Source organism: Trachemys scripta, chromosome 1 (assembly GCF_013100865.1).
Source record: "Trachemys scripta elegans isolate TJP31775 chromosome 1, CAS_Tse_1.0, whole genome shotgun sequence".
NCBI classification, from domain to species: domain Eukaryota; kingdom Metazoa; phylum Chordata; order Testudines; family Emydidae; genus Trachemys; species Trachemys scripta.
In genome coordinates, this window is record NC_048298.1 from 344,860,037 (window position 1) to 344,876,675 (window position 16,639).

General features: G+C 44.8%; 1 protein-coding gene across 3 annotated transcripts in view; it reads right to left on the minus strand.

The window, feature by feature from the left end:
- SLCO2B1 (solute carrier organic anion transporter family member 2B1) overlaps nt 1-16,639 on the minus strand; it is a 99,289-nt gene that overhangs the window by 23,008 nt on the left and 59,642 nt on the right. For all 3 annotated transcript variants that reach the window (XM_034759315.1, XM_034759317.1, XM_034759316.1), the window contains 3 exons: nt 10,136-10,300; nt 7,322-7,514; nt 6,362-6,521 (listed from right to left, as the gene is read on the minus strand). In XM_034759315.1, the coding sequence (XP_034615206.1) occupies nt 6,362-6,521; nt 7,322-7,514; nt 10,136-10,300 (518 nt within the window). The remainder of the gene's footprint in view (nt 1-6,361; nt 6,522-7,321; nt 7,515-10,135; nt 10,301-16,639) is intronic.

Below are 16,639 nucleotides of genomic sequence, written 5' to 3' on the forward strand. Positions count from 1 at the left end.
CTTGCATCTGAAGAAGTGAGGTTCTTACCCACGAAAGCTTATGCTCCCAGTACTTCTGTTAGTCTCAAAGGTGCCACAGGACCCTCTGTTGCTTTTTACAGATTCAGACTAACACGGCTACCCCTCTGATACTTGAGAGCCAAGAACAGAACCCATTTCTTCTGGCTCCCAGTCCACTGCCCCATCTACTAACCTATGCTGCCTCACAAGTGTCTAGCTTGACAATAGGCATCAAAGAGGATAAACATTGCAACCAAAATATGGCAATTTCTACTGTATGTTTGCAGTTATGGAGGTGGGTAAGTTGCTGGTCTGGTGAAGTCCCCTCAAAATGCCAATCTAAGGATTAAACAATGCCCTGCACAGATTTTCTGAATGTTGGTTCATAACCATTCTTCTGCCATTGCCACACCACTGTGGTTACTTTTGAGCTACCTTGGGGGAGATGTTCTAATCCCACTAGCATCTCGCTGTAGCTATTGTGAGGCCACCATGTTCAGTGCTAGTAAGAACAGAGTGAACGTTAGACTAAGTCTTTCTATTAAAATACTGCAGAGCAGTGCCACAGGGTTCTCTCTCAGCTATCTGGTGTGCCACAGTGCTTAGCCAGTTTCCATCATCCCATGGTCACAGGGCCGGTGCAACCATTTAGGTGACTTAGGCGGTCGCCTAGGGCACTAGGATTTGGGGGGCGCTATTTTCTTCGGCAGCGACTGTGGCGGCCGGATCTTCGGCCGCCCCGGTGGCCGCTGGCATTTAGGCAGAGGGAGCTGGGGCAGTGGAGCCCGGGGAGGGCCGCCTGCAGCAAGGGGAGGGGGGGGCAGCACGCAGGGGAACTCCCCGCCCCAGCTCACCCCTGCCCCGCCTCCTCCCCGAGCACGCCGTCGCTGCTTCACTTCTCCCGCCTCCCAGGCTTGCGGCGCCTAAGCTGATTGGCCTAAGCTGATTGGCTCCGCCAGCCTGGGAGACGGGAGAAGTGAAGCAACCACGGCATGCTCGGGGAGGAGGCGGGGGGGGTGTGCCTCAGAGTAGGGGGTGGGGAGCTGCCGCGGGGGGGTGCCTCAGGGTAGGTGGTGGGGAGCTGCCGCAAGGGGGGGGCCTCAGGGCGGAGGGGGGGAGCAGCCATGGGGGGGCGCCTCAGGGCGGGGGCTCGGGGACGGGGGGTGGGGCGCAAGGTGGAATTTTCGCCTAGGGCGCGAAACATCCTTCCACCGGCCCTGCATAGTCATAAACACACCCAGGCTCTTTTCCTTTCACCATGTGTTCCTTTTATACCACAGTTCTTTTGCAAACAGAACACGACACAGGCATATTGCAGCAGGGACTTGCCAGACAGCTTTTCTCCTCCATACCGTTCACCTTCTGAGCTCCTCCCCCTACTACCTCTTCCTCCCAATTACTGCCACTTGTATCGGTAGTCTAATAATGATCACCCAGGTGCTCATCCCCCAATAGAAAAGGGATTAACTGCTTCCAGCTAAGCCTGCAGCCTCTTCTGTGCTGCAGCAACATCAGTGATCAGGGTGCTGCTGCTAGCACTCTGACAGAGGCAATAATAATGTTAAATGGTGTCACCGTATGTACTTGAGTAATAGATATATTTAGAGTTAGTTTCCGGTTAAGGAATTATATTGGGATGGCAGGAGACCCCAGATGGCACTGTTGCATATAGTTTACAAGCTCTTTTTTTTTAGAGTTTGAATGCTGTTCAGTCTTTGAAGAAATGCTGCACTGTGGTTAGTTTGGTGATGTAGTTTCTTTTGGGTGAAGCTATTGCAAAAAGCAGAAGAATTTTCACTCTGTCTTAACCACTTGCGGAAGAGTTGCTCCCTGGGGGCTGGAAATCGATGTTTTGGCTGAGATTTCTGAAAGAGGGATTTGCTCATGTGTTGGTTGTGACCAGACCTGTTCAAGAACTGGTATACACAATGTAAATAAAACAAGTTACACTAAGAAAATACCCAGAGTCAATGATGCTGATTTCTCCTCTAATGGGAAACTGACCGGTAAGACCCCAACCTCTACTATGGCTCTGCAGAAGGGCGACAGTATTGTTGGTGGAGTTTTCCACTGGATGTTAAGTGCCATGGATTACAATTATCTTGGTTCGCTTGGGCTAGAGAAAGGAGGAAGTTACTGTGAGCAGATTGTGTGAGAAAATTTTAGATTTTGTAATTTTCTGGTCAGTGCAGTCCAGTCCAGTCAATAAGCCACCGATTTCAGGCTTTGAACAGTGAATAGGGTAATCCTGACTATCAAAGAACTAATGGGTAAGAATTAGGTGTTGCAGCTGCCAAAGGTCACTGAGAGAAAGCATGTTTAACTATTATATTTTCTGTGGGTTTGCATCAGCGCGAACCATGATGTAATATGTCTAATTTATCCACTTAAAAACTAGATTGTTACCACCAACACAATGGGGTCCCAATCCACGAATGGAACTCCTGGGTGCTACCATTATGCAAATAAATAGTAATAATCATATAATCATAGGACTGGAAGGGACCTCGAGAGGTCACCTAGTCCAGTCCCCTGCACTCATGGCAGGACTAAGTATTATCTAGACCAGTGGTTTTCAAACTAGGGCCACTGCTTGCTCAGGAAAAGCCCCTGGAGGGCTGGGCCAGTTTGTTTACCTGCCGCGTCTGCAGGTTCGGCCGATCGCAGCTTCCACTGGCCGTGGTTCGCCGCTCCAGGCCAATGGGGGATGCAGGAAGGGCGACCAGCACATCCCTCGGCACGCGCTGCTTCCCGCAGCCCCCATTGGCCTGGGGCGGCGAACCGCAGCCAGTGGGAGCCGCAATCGGCCAAACCTGCGGACGCGGCAGGTAAACAAACCAGCCCGGCCCGCCAGGGGGTTTCCCTGAACAAGCGGCGGCCTTAGTTTGAGAACCACTGATCTAGACCATCCCTGACATGTGTTTGTCTAACCTGCTCTTAAAAATCTCCAATGATGAAGACTCCACAATCTCCCTAAGCAATTTATTCCAGTGCTTAACTACCCTGACCATTAGGATTTTTTTCCTAATGTCTAACCTATACTGCCCTTGCTGCAATTTAAGCCCATTGCTTCTTGTCCTATCCTCAGAGGTTAGGAAGAACAATTCTTCTCCCTCCTCCTTGTAATAACCTTTTATGTACTTGAAACTGTTATCATGTCCCCTCTCAGTCTTCTGTTTTCCAGTCTAAACAAACCCAATTTTTTCAATCTTCCCTCATATGTCATGTTTTCTAGACCGTTAATCATTTTTCTTGCTCTTCTCTGGACTTTCTCCAATTTCTCCACATCTTTCCTGAAATGTGGCACCCAGAACTGGAGTAAAGCGGAAGAATTACTTCTCGTTTCTTGCTTACAACACTCCTGCTAATACACCCCAGAATGATGTTTACTTTTTTTGCAACAGTGTTACACTGTTGACTCATATTTATCTTGTGGTCCACTGTGACCTCTATATCTCTTTCCATAGTACTCCTTCCTAGGCAGGCATTTCCCATTTTGTATGTGTGCAACTAATTGTTCCTTCCTAAGGGGAGTACTTTGCATTTGTCCTTATTGAATTTCATCCTATTTATTTCAGACCATTTCTCCAGTTTGTCCAGATCATTTTGAATTATAATCCTAACCACCAAAGCACTCGCAATCCCTCCCAGCTTGGTATCGTCCGCAAACTTTATAAGTGTACTCTATATGCCATTATCTAAATCATCGATGAAGATATTGAATAGAACCAGACCCAGAACTGATCCCTGTGGGACCCCACTCATTATGCCCTTCCAGCATGACTGTGAACCACTGACAACTACTGTCTGGGAATGGTTTTCGAACCAGTTATGCAGCCACCTTATAGTAGTTCCATCTAGGTTGCATTTCCCTAGTTTGTTTATGAGAAGGTCATATGAGACAGTATCAAAAGCTTTACTAAAGTCAGGATATGCCATGTCTACTGTTTTCCCCCTATCCACAAGGCTTGTTACCCTGTCAAAGAAAGCTATCAGGTTGGTTTTACATGATTTGTTCTTGACAAATCCATGCTGACTATTACTTATCACCTTATTATCTTCTAGATGTTTGCGAATTAATAGCTTAATTATTTGCTCCATTATCTTTCCAGGTACAGAAGTTAAGCTGACTGGTCTATAATTCCCCGGGTTGTCCTTATTTCCCTTTTTATAGATTGGCACTATATTTGCACTTTTCCAGTCTTCTGGAATCTCTCTCGTCTTCCATGACTTTTCAAAGATAATTGCTAATGACTCAGATATCTCCTCAGTCATCTCCTTCAGTATTCTAGGATGCATTTCATCAGGCCCTGGTGACTTGAAGACATCTAACTTGTCTAAGTAATTTTTAACTTGTTCTTTCCCTATTTTATCCTCTGATCCTACCTCATTTTCACTGGCATTCACTATGTTAGATGTCCAATGACCACCAACCTTCTTGATGAAAACCGAAACAAAGAAGTCATTAAGGACCTCTGCCATTTCCACATTTTCTGTTATTGTCCCCCACCCCCACCCCCCGGCCTCATTGAGTAATGGTCCTATCCTGTCTTTGGTCTTCCTCTTGCTCCTAATGTATTTGTAGAATGTTTTCTTGCTACCCTTTATGTCTCTATCTAGTTTAATCTCATTTTGTGCCTTGGCCTTTCTAATTTTGTCCCTACATACTTGTGTTATTGTAATTTGACTTAGTTTTCACTTTTTGTAGCACTCTTTTTTGAGTTTTAGATCATTGAAAGTCTCCTGGTTAAGCCAGGGTGGTCTCTTGCCATACTGCCTATCTTTCCAATGCAGTGGGATAGTTTGCTCTTGTGACCTTAATAATGTCTCTTTGAAAAACTGCCAACTGTCTTCAACTGTTTTTCCCCTTAAACTTGCTTCCCGTGGGATCTTACCTACCATCTCCCTGAGTTTGCTAAAGTCTGCCTTCTTGAAATCCATTGTCTTTATTTTGCTGTTCTCCCTCCTACCATTCCTTAGAATCATGAGCTCTACCATTTCATGATCATTTTACCCAAGCTACCTTCCACTTTCAAATTCTCAACCAGTTCCTCCCTATTTGTCAAAATCAAATCTAGAACAAAATCAAATCTAGAACAGCCTCTCCCCTAGTAGCTTTCTCCAGCTTCTGAAATAAAAACTTGTCTCCAATACATTCCAAGAACATGTTGAATAATCTGTGCCCTGCTGTGTTATTTTCCCAACAGATGTCTGAGTAGTTGAAGTCCCCCATCATCACCAAGTCCTGTGCTTAGGATGATTTTGTTAGTTGACTGGAGCTTCTAGGTGCAACCATTATACAAATACATAATAATAATAACACCTCATTTCTCAGGAGCCGCTGCGCAGCCATCAGATGGTAACAACTATCAGTCACTGCTGACACCATTACCAAACCCGTCCACCTTTGGGCACTAACACCATTGTGATATGAGTGCATCACTAGCTCGTACACCACGGTGGCCATTGCATTACCAGAGCTCTCCATATCTATTTGTGGCCATCCCATAGTGTAGTTACACTACAAGAAAACAGAATTATGAAAAGGGCCCTTTTAAGTGACAACTTGTGAAGAGAGCACAGCAAACTCTAGCACTGTCATTGCCAAAAAACAGTGGGTGCCTTTGAAAAGCATAGAATATATTAAAGATTAAATAAAGGTCCCAGTAGCCAAACCTGAGCTGATTAAAAGCAGTAGAAGTGGGAAACATATTTTGCTTGCCTGATCTTTCTGAAAACTCATTGTTCGCTGTCATTTTGAATGCTATACTTGCAGAAGTACTGCTTCGAACAAGGCACTTAACTATGAATTTCAGCAAAACACTGGAGAGTGCTTAAGAGGATACACCTGTGCCAAATGTTTCCTGGAACTTTCCATTCGTCCTCTGTCAGCACTACTTTCAGCAGTGATGCAAAGAGACGGCATCCAAGAGGCATGTGAGAGCCCAATTCACAATAAAGATGGAGTCCATGTCTACACTTAAACCACTACAATAACACAACTGCACCACTGTTGCTGCGCCTCTGTAGCACGTCAGCACTGACACTCACTATACAGTGACGGGAGAGGGTCTCTCATCACTGTAGTTAATCCTCCTCCCCAAGAGGCGGTAGTTGGGTAATAAAAGAATTTTTCCACCGACGTAGCACTGTCTACACCAGGGGTTGGGTCATCTTAACTATGTTGCTTAGGGGGTTGACCTAACTTCTTAGGGTAGATCTGGCCAAAGATTTTCTTGCTACACAGCTGATCTAAACAGTATCACTGAACTATCAGCATTGATCTTTGCACTGGACTCTTACTCATTAGCAATGCCAAGTCAGGGCTTTAGTGCTGAGTGAAGAAAAAAATTTTACTCACCAGAACTTTATTTTCAACCACATCAGAGTTTACAACTTCACAGCCAGCAAAACATGGAGAGATGTATTCAATCCCATCAGCCCCACATATAGGGTTATAGGCCTTATCGAGGCAGTTGCATTTACTGTTACATTCAAAAGAGTGTTGTCCAACATCAGAGCTACAGTAGAAGGGAAGATATGACTATATTAATATATACATTGTGGGTTTATGTAGTATACCATATGTATATAGATATTAGTGAACAAGAGCTTGCTTGCTTAACACTGAAAGTGTGTATTGGTGGACTCTGCCAAACCCACAGAAAAAATAATTTCCATAGATTAATTCTTGTACCTCTAAAAAAATCCCTCAAAAGTTTGAAAGTCTGGCCATGAACAAAAGATGCAGCCACTTATATACATGCCATATATTTCTCCTTCAAATACTACCACCCCATGCAAGTGGAACTGAGCAGCTCATGAGAACTAACGGTACCACATCAGGAATATGTAAAAGTAAAAAATTCCCAATTCGGAATTAATATTTTCTTCTTTAGTATCACTGTGTGTGAGCAGGTTCCTTCAGCTCTAAACTACAGTCCACACACTGAGTAGTCAAAACTCACCCCCTACCAGGGGTCTCTTTTTCTTAATAGAGGGTAAGGTTCTGCCTGCATTTCAACATATAGGGAGGCAGCCATTATTTCAAAAATATTCTCTCCATGTTCACATCTTGGTAAATTATCAACCAGTGAATGATGAGTCAAGCATTTTCCAGTATGAATTTTTTATTCCAAATTATTTGTGATCAAATTCAGTAATCTTGTGAGGTTTGTGACCTTTTCGTGGAGTTTTTTGGGTTTAATTCCTGTGTAAACTTTGTGGCATGCACATGGAAAGGGACACTTTATAAATCAATCAGTCAGCCAATGAAAATGTGTCAGAGGGCCAACCTTATGGTCTATATGACAAGTGGTACCTTCGTCTGTAGTTCAGGCCAGCAACTTTCTGCGTAGGGCAGCCCAGGAAGAGGAGGGGAAAGGCAAAGATCACACAGAGGAGCATGCCAATGACACACATGCCGCCACACTGTTTCAGAGTCATTTGGAACTTCTTCATGATGGCGCCACCCGCCACTATTCCAATCATTGCCCCGGGGATGTTCACAGAACCTTGGGAACAGAAACAAGAGCAGGGAGTTAAGATCCAAATATCAGTGAAAATACTTCAACACCTTCCAGTCAATGCAGAACATAGTAAATGGATTAAATGGTAACTGATAGATCTCAAAACGTCATTGTAAATAATAATTCCCTGTTCTTTTCATCTCATCTTTCATCAGTAGATCTCAAAGCATTTTACAAGCATCACATCTCCATTTTACAGAGGGAGAAACTAAGAAGTGAAGTCACTTGCCCAAGGTCACCCAGCAGACCAGTGGTAGAGCCAAGAATAAAACCCAGGTCTCCTGAGGCCCAACCCAGTGCTCTATCCATGAGACCCACTGTCTCCTGTAGGAGGGAATGGGAAATCATCATCCAGTGAGATTGATCACTTCTGCCATTTCCACATTTTCTGTCATTGTTTCTTGACGCAGGAACCAATTGATGACATGCTAAGGGCATGTCTGTATGCCAAGTTAGAGCATGACAATCTGGGGTGTAAATCCATGGAGCTCTACTGAGCCATGCACTGGCCATATGGACTTTCCTACATCAAGCTAAAAGTTCTGTTTGAAACTGCAGTAGATCAAACGGCACTACCCAACTTTTAGTACGCAGTGGCAGGATCCCATGGCCCATGCGTGCTTGGCACACTATAACACTGCAGATTTACACTCCAGCTTGCTGGGCACCACGTTGCCCTGTGGAGAAACCCTAAGGCTTGTATTATACTGGAGGTCATTCTAGACGATAAAAATAGTTCCTTTGAACTTAAAATCAATGAATCATCTGGGGATGATCTCAGAGCTCTTAAAATATGTTAGTTACTTCTCAGCCACATTTCCTTCCTGGGGAACTAGGCCCTTGATATATTTAACACTCTTCCCTGACATCTGTGCTCAAATACCATCCACAGTTGAGTTCCTATTATCACATCTTAAGTCAAAGATAATCAGGCCTTTGCTGAGTGGACTGTAGGGTGTGGAAAGCACTTCTGATTTCTTTCACTGCCCTCCAGGAACTAAAAACAGCGGAGAGTGATTAAGCAAATTCACTCAGGTTGTAACACCTCCCAAGAGGTACCATCACCCCGCATATACTGGTTCAAACTGGATTTTCTAGAGAGCCAATAGACAAAGAAAGGACTGTTGGATAAAGAGCCTGAGTCTAAAATGAGTCAGGGCCTTCCTTCTGATCCAGCAAATGGACAGCACCTTCTGCCTAAAGAAAGGGCCCCAATCCTTAGGGAAGGGTTGGAGGGACTGGCACCAACTAGAGCCTTTGTGGAGATGAGGGTGGTGATCGCCGATAAGCTTATTAGAATGAGTGTAGGTTCTTTATTGTTTGTAATATGTTTTCTCTGTAGTGCTTTCACCTTAAGAATAAATGTGCTTGCTTAGAAAGGGCTATGTGGTAACTTAAAACCATGTGCAATTACACTGTTTATAGCTTCTGTGGAGAAAAGTGAAGGGGGCCTGCTTAGGTGGTCTGACTTGCTGGGGAATTCACAGTGTAAGCAGAGAACTGTGCAGCCTGGGAATTCCCTAGTTAGGAGGGAGGGAGATTAAATTAATGGAGATATCCTAGCTCCTAGAACTGGAAGGGACCCTGAAAGGTCATCAAGTCCAGCCCCCTGCCTTCACTAGCAGGACCAAGTACTGATTTTGCCCCAGATCCCTAAGTGGCCCCCTCAAGGATTGAACTCACAACCCTGGGTTTAGGAGGCCAATGCTCAAACCACTGAGCTATCCCTCCCCCTCTCTGCATGAGAGAGGCCATGGCTGGGGAGCTGGAAGCCTGAGAGTGGGTGCCCTTGCTGATCAATATGTGGGAATACAGTTGCAGTTGTCCTGAACTCTGATATTATCTTTGATTTCTCCACACATGAAGAGAAAACAGATGGGACTATCTTTTTGTTCTGTGTTTGGACAGCACCTAACACAATGGGGTGCTGGTCCTTGACTGGGGCTCCTAGGCACTGTCATGATACAAATAAATAATTACTTTTAGTCCTAATGGTTTTTATTTTAGTTTAAGAGGACACGGAATATCCATCCCTCCCCCCAGCCAATGTTTGCACCTGAGAATATATCTGAGAGAGGGAGATTGCATTGGCCTGAGTCCACAGAGAGTTAAAGGTGCAGTACACAGAAACAGTTATAGCGCTTAAATAGAGAGGTGCACCATATATCTATTTAACAAAGGGGACACTGAGGCACAAACATCTTACGTGGCTTGCCCAGAGCCACATAACTAGCTCAATGGAAGAGAAAGGAGCAGAATTCAAGAGTCCAAGTCCTGTGCGATAACCACTAGAAAACCTCCCTTTGCAAAACTGTATGATCTTCAGTCAGTTTCAGTGAATGCTGAATATACTTTGTAGACCTGTTCCTGACCGACTTTGTAAATGAGCCCCACCCATCTCCAGCCCTACCTACATCGCTTCTGGGCAGATCAGTCTGCATGTATTTGGTTGTTGTCATGTGAACTGGGTTTTGTTTGAGTTTTGCTGTCTCCCGTGTAAAATTGCATTCAGTTTGGGGTAGCCTATCAGGAAACAAGGGCTTCAGTGCTCCCTAGCATGTACAGTAAGAGCTGCAATGTCTCCAGTAGTAACAGGCAGTACTTACCTATGATCATGTTGGCAAATGATGCAGTGAGAGAGAACTGCCTCTCCAGGAATTTGCCCATGAATGTTGCTAAACCGGCAACCATGGCAGACAGATTGACTTGGGCCAAAACCACCAGCAGATAGACTGGATGCCGGAGATTTCTCAACAAAACCACAGGAAAGACTGAAATGAAAAAGGAGAATTAGTAACAAAAACATATTAATATACAGAGCTGGCTGAAAAAGGGAATTTCCATCTCATGGCAGATTAGCATGCATCCCACTAGCATTATAATAGTTATAATAATATAATACAGTGATAAGAGTAGTAATAATAGAGAGACAACTAGTGAGGAGGTGTGTGAAACAGATACTGGAAATTAGTTCTAAGTTTCTGTAATTCCTCTTCTGATTTTCCAGGGGCAGCTTAAGAAGATTCTTCTAATTATACAAGACTTAAAATAAGTGACACAGCATTGGCTCCAGGTCAGCCAGAACACATACACACAAATATTTAGCCAACTTCCATGCTAATAAATCTTTAACAGCTATGGCAGAAATTGGAAGAGGGGGGCAGAAAGGGGCATCTCCATATCTATTGAATAGACATGATTAACGGATGATAAGACCTTTTCATATTTATCAACTGCTGAAAAACACACACATTAAGACCTTTGAATGGTATTTACTACAGTTCTAAACATGCACACACACATCAAATACAAAATACCTGAGTTAATGCCACATCAAGTTTTTAAATCAAGTCAGGACATTCAGAGTTAAGGTTCTTAAAGCACCCCTACTGTGTCTCCTTATATGCGTGGATTGCAATAGGGTCTTTCATTATGTGAACACACTTTTGTAGCCGTTTTCACCCCAGGATCGCCAAGTGCGTTACAAAAGGTGGTTAAGTATCACTATCCTCTCTGGGTGGCTGGAGAAACTGGCACAGAGAGGTTAAGGGCAAGACTGTGCCATTTCCATGCAACACTGCATTGTGGTGCAGCCCCCCTCCCTGAACTTCCTGCTTTACAGGTGGGTGTGTATATTTGGAGGTGGAACCAACTTCTAGGGTGATGTAGCCTCCACCCTGCCATGATGTGCATGGCCTGCTCCATGGAGTGGGGAGGCACAAGCCCGATCTTCCCCCTTTTTGAGTGGTTTGTGCCCCCTAGGAAGGCAGATGTGGGGAGTCATATGGAGTGCAGGGACTGTGAATACATCAGGCTCTTGTGCTGGGTACAGGGGAGGGAACCCACACAGGTGCCAGTCACAATCTTGTCTGTGGTTTGCCCAGGGTCACCTGGTAAGACAGTGAGAGAGTCAGGAGAATCACCTAGGAGTCTGGATTCCCAGGGCCCTGTTCTCACCATAGCTCATATGTATGGATTGCAATTTATTACTTATATAGCACATTAGATTTTCCTGGTGCCTAATGAATCAAAGGAATGACCAAAGGCGAGCTCATGATCTCAGCTGAACCATTGCAAATGCTTGCAAGAGCTCCACTGGCTTCAGTGGATTTACTGTGAACTTACACTGCTGTGAGTGAGATCAGAATGGGAACCAGAGTCTCTTTCTCTTAAAATCTAGGGGCCAAAGTCTGAGATTCTTATTTCATTTGTATTGAGTTCTTACTCGGGTGAGCTCACACTGCAGTGAATGGGAGTTTGCGTAGGTAAGGACTGAGTAGAAAGAGAGAAAGTGCCTCAGGATTTGGTCCTGTATACAGTATGTATCTCACACTGCCCAATGTTGTTTTGTCACACAGGCTGCTGTAGACACACACAGCCCATGCAAAATTTGCCTCTGCATTTCCTTTCCTTGGGCTTCCTGCAGGGACTCTGTATGCATCCGAAGATGTGGGCTGTAGTCCACGAAAGCTTATGCTCTAATAAATTTGTCTCTAAAGTGCCACAAGTACTCCTGTTCTTTTTACGGATACAGACTAACACGGCTGCTACTTTGAAATCTGTTATAATGAACTTAGAAAGCAGCTGTGAAGTTGTAAAAGGTTTATTTCCTTGTTCACTGCTGCTGCAATTCCGGCATCTTTTCCTTTTGATCATAAAAAAGTACATTTTTGGTTACAGACAAGAAAAACTAAGATGAACGCCCTAGGGGCTGCATCCTTGCTCTGGAATTCAGAGAAGAAAATAGTTTCACTTGCACAGCCCAGGCACCAGAACAAACAATCCCCTCCACCGGGGAATCAGAAAAACACCCACCCTGGGCAACAGTGCAATTTCCCGTTCTGTTCAGTCCAGCAGTGTGAAAGTCGTCTTTCATACGAAGTAGGAACCTCATGTCCCAGTCATGCCTCTACCACCCTATAAATAGCAAAGTTCCTTGCAACTCTTTGTATATTTTTGTGTCAACTAAATACAACACACAGCCGACGATCCCTTCCAGATAAACAGTAAATGATTTTCCCAGATGTGGACTCTAATTCCTTCTACTGATTTCAGCATAATATAATAGTATTTAATGTGTGGGAATAATGCCAGGGGTCACAACAAATGTGTGCGGTGAATTCGGGAAGTCTGAGCAACTCACAAATGATGGGGAAATGTCTGGCACCTTTTCCAAAACGAGGGCAATCTGTGGTCTGACATCCTGAGTCGGCGTGTGTCTAGGATCTAAAGCCATTTGGCTAGACATATTCTACCACCATAACATCACAGAACCTGAAATGTTATGCTTGACAGACCTTCTACCTCACCTCATGCTATAATTTTAACTCTGTGCCCTGGAGTTGGCACTAGCCACTAGAAACAAATTTTAAGTGTCGGTCAGCGTGGGAGGCCCTTCAATAAGCAGAGACGATGACTATGCCACATTCTGTGTTATGACCCATCGTTTGCCAGCATTTTTCTTAATCACTGGCAATTCTTTTAATCAAGATTGGAATTTTTCTCCTAAAAGCTATGCTCTAGTTCAAATAGGAATTAATTCAGGAAAGTCTTGTGGCCTGTGTTACATAGGAGATCAGACTAGATGATCACAGTGATCCCTTCTGGCCTTAAAAAAGTGATGACTCTCCAGGCACTAAAACTGCCCTTTGCAGAGTTAGGAGTAGTTATGTTAAATGGTCTGGGGACTAGATTGCCAAAGCTGACACTGTCAGATGAGGTGAGGTGCATCTGCCTTTCTAGGGATCAGGGATCCCTCATTTTGCCACTGAGTTATGTAAGTCATCCAAGCAGAGGACCACAATGGTTGATCCTTGCCGTGGGGATTTGTACTAGTAACATCTCACAACTCTGGGATGCAGAGAAGGCACAGTGGTCAGCTGTAGGCCAGGTGTAGCTAACTCCTGGTCACTATGGGTATGTCTATGGGTATGCGGCTGGCCCGTGACAGCTTATTAGAGCTTGTAGGGGTCAGGCTACAGGCCTGTTTAATTGAAGTGTAGATGTTCAGACTCTGGCTGCAGCCTGAGCTCTGGGACCCTCCCACCTCTCAGGGTCCTAGAATCTGGGCTTCAGCCCAAGTCCAAACATCTACACTGCAGTTAAATAGCCCCTTAGCCCAAGCTCCATGAGCCCGAGTCAGCTGGCACATTGCAGTGTAGACATACTCTAAGCCCGACTAAATGAATTGTTTGCCTAATGAAGACAAGTTGTAACAGTTTCTCCTACAGCATTCATGTACGCTGTCCCTGCTTTCCTTAGTATTATCTGGGAGGTTAGAGTGCTGCAATGTCTGTCGGGGCAGGTTGGGGCATCACTCAAAGAGGTCAGAATTAAGGTTGTGGGGTGGGGATGTTGTGTACTTTCTCCCTATTTCCTGTTTTTCAGAGATTTCAGTGTACGTGAACTCAACATTCTGGAAGGGCACAGGTTAGGGGCGGGCAGGCTTATCTCTGCCTTAACGAGAAAGTGGTGAGATGGGCATGATTAAAGGGCACTTGTGGATGGCCATAAAGGTACTTTCTGGACACACCTCTCAGCTCATATACCAGCTCCTACCTCCTCCTGGCCAGTCTAAGACCCTGGTAGGGGCCATGGGAAGGATGATAGAGCTGTGAGGAGTGTGTGTACCAGCTGTAGGCAGAGAAAGAGAAGAGAGTTGAGCTCCAGAGTCCCTACCTCACAACTGGGCCTAGTGCATGGGACAAGGACTCTGCACACCCATTGGCAGCAGGTGAAGTGGGTATGAAGTGACCCACACATCTCATTGGGGTGGTCCCAACTGAATTAGAACACCCCCTGGTGAGGAATGAATCCTGAATTATATGTCTGAGAGGTGTGAAATGCTTTATTCATCTCAATGGATGGTCTCACCTCCTCTCCTTTCGTCTCAGTGTCCAGGTGCCTTTGCTATGCTCTGAGCATTATCTGTTCTCAGCTCCCTTCCCCCGTCTCAGCACAGTCTGCCTGGTGCATGCACTAAGTGCACCTGTTCCTAGTGCCAGGCACAGATACAGCTTGTCCTGCCCCGCAGGAGTTTAATGAGCCTCTCCTGTCAGAGAACTGCTTCGTCCTGGCTGGGACTCTCGGGCTGGACTCTCTGTCATTTTCAATGTGGCAGCTAATACCTCCCATATCTGCCCATCTCTGTACCCCATACTATGCTTCATTTCCTGGGCACAATACTACCCACCGAACTGAACATCCCTCAATAGAACCATAGATAGTAGAGCTGGAAATGACCTAGTTCCAGTCACTGTAATGGGAGTACGAATGTGAAAGGAGGTAGCCCAATGTCATCCAGTCCATCTGTGTAGGAGCCAAGGCTGCTCCCTGTTGTATTCTGGCTTTTCTAATTTGGAGTAATTCTGGTGATGTAGCTTTGCTAACTTTCCTTGGGTAACTGACCTCATTGTTTGAAAACATCCCCAGTGCCTGGCCTGAATTTTTTCCCATACACCATTTCATCCTCTTATTGCTAGCTATTATTCATTTAACTGCTTTAAGAGCATAAGAACATAAGAACGGCCATACTGGGTCAGACCAAAGGTCCATCTAGCCCAGTATCCTGTCTACCGACCGTGGCCAATGCCAGGTGCCCCAGAGGGAGTGAACCTAACAGGTAATGATCAAGTGATCTCTCTCCTGCCATCCATCTCCACCCTCTGACAAACAGAGGCTAGGGACACCATTCCTTACCCATTCCTTACATAGAAACAGTTCTTCCCACCCTTGAAATTCACTCCTCAGATATTTATAAACCGTTATCTTCTCCCATTGGGCCTGAGCCTGGAAGAGTCACAGTACATACAACTCCCAGTGACTTCCAGAGGAGTTGAGAGAGCTCAGCACTTTGCAGGATTGGGTTCTGGAGGAGGAGTCCAGACTAGGAGAATAAGAGCCCAATTCTGGTCTCACTGAAGTCAATGATAAAAATCCTATTGACATTGGTTGTGCAAGATCAGACCTCTAGGGCCAAATTCTGCTCCCATGTACACCCATGTAATCTCACTGAAGTCAACAGGGCTGAACAGGTGTAGGTGACAGCACAATTTGTTCTTTAATGGTCATTTTCATTTTGTAACTTTTAAATCAACAGAACAGCCCATCTGGGCATTTCCTTCTGCTCCAGCTGAACTGAGCAATTTAAGGCCCAACTCAGCAAAGCATGGAAGCACTGTAAGCATGCACTTAAGTGTTTGGCTAATTAGCAAATGGCCTTAAACATATACTCAAATTCTTTGCTGAATTGCAACATAAACTTGCGTGTCACATGGAATCATCCCAAAGTTTGGCTCAGCTCCAAGTAGGTTTTTTTAAGCCATCAGTTTTAAAAGAAAGCTCTTCCTGTTCTGTTCAGGCCAGCAGTGTGAAAGCTAACAGACGGCAGAGCACTTTCCACCGGGAATACACTGTGAAATATATTTTCCTTTCCAAAAGAACATTTCTAATTATAATTGGCATCTGTGAGCTCAGTCCGGGAAATGGCCATCTCTCAGGCCTGTCACTGTGGGATCCCAGTGCCAAAGCCTGTAAGCCTATTTTGAAAGTGCTTTAATATTAATAATGAACCAAATCCAGAGGGAACTCACTGAAGCCAATGGGTGTTTGCCTGAGTAAAGGCTCAGTACACACTGGGTCAGGATGGCCTCTAGATGTGGCCCATAAATAATACATAGCACTTACACCTAGAACGTTGGAGCTTCAAAATGTTTATAGAGTGTAGATTTATTAATATGTATTTTTACAGAGTATAAACGCTAAGGAGGGAGAGGAATTATTTAGTGTGGTATCTGGGGATCTAACTACAAGCAATGGGATTAAATTAAAAAGGGAAAATTTGGAATGAATATCAGGAAAACCTTCTTGTGTTAAATCCCCATTCGGGTACTGATGCTGCTACCCCTTCTCATGCTGAGCAGCACCGACACTTAGATTGGTGACCTTCCTGTGTAAGTGCTAGTAGCCACTAGGGCCTTTTTGTGCTGCGTGAAAACAACAACAATGCACTAGCTAATTCACTATAGGGAACAATCTTGTAGTGGCTCCAGGAAGATGGACTAGAGGGCATAATAGGTCTTTTCCATCTCTAATTCCTATGCTTCTCCAAG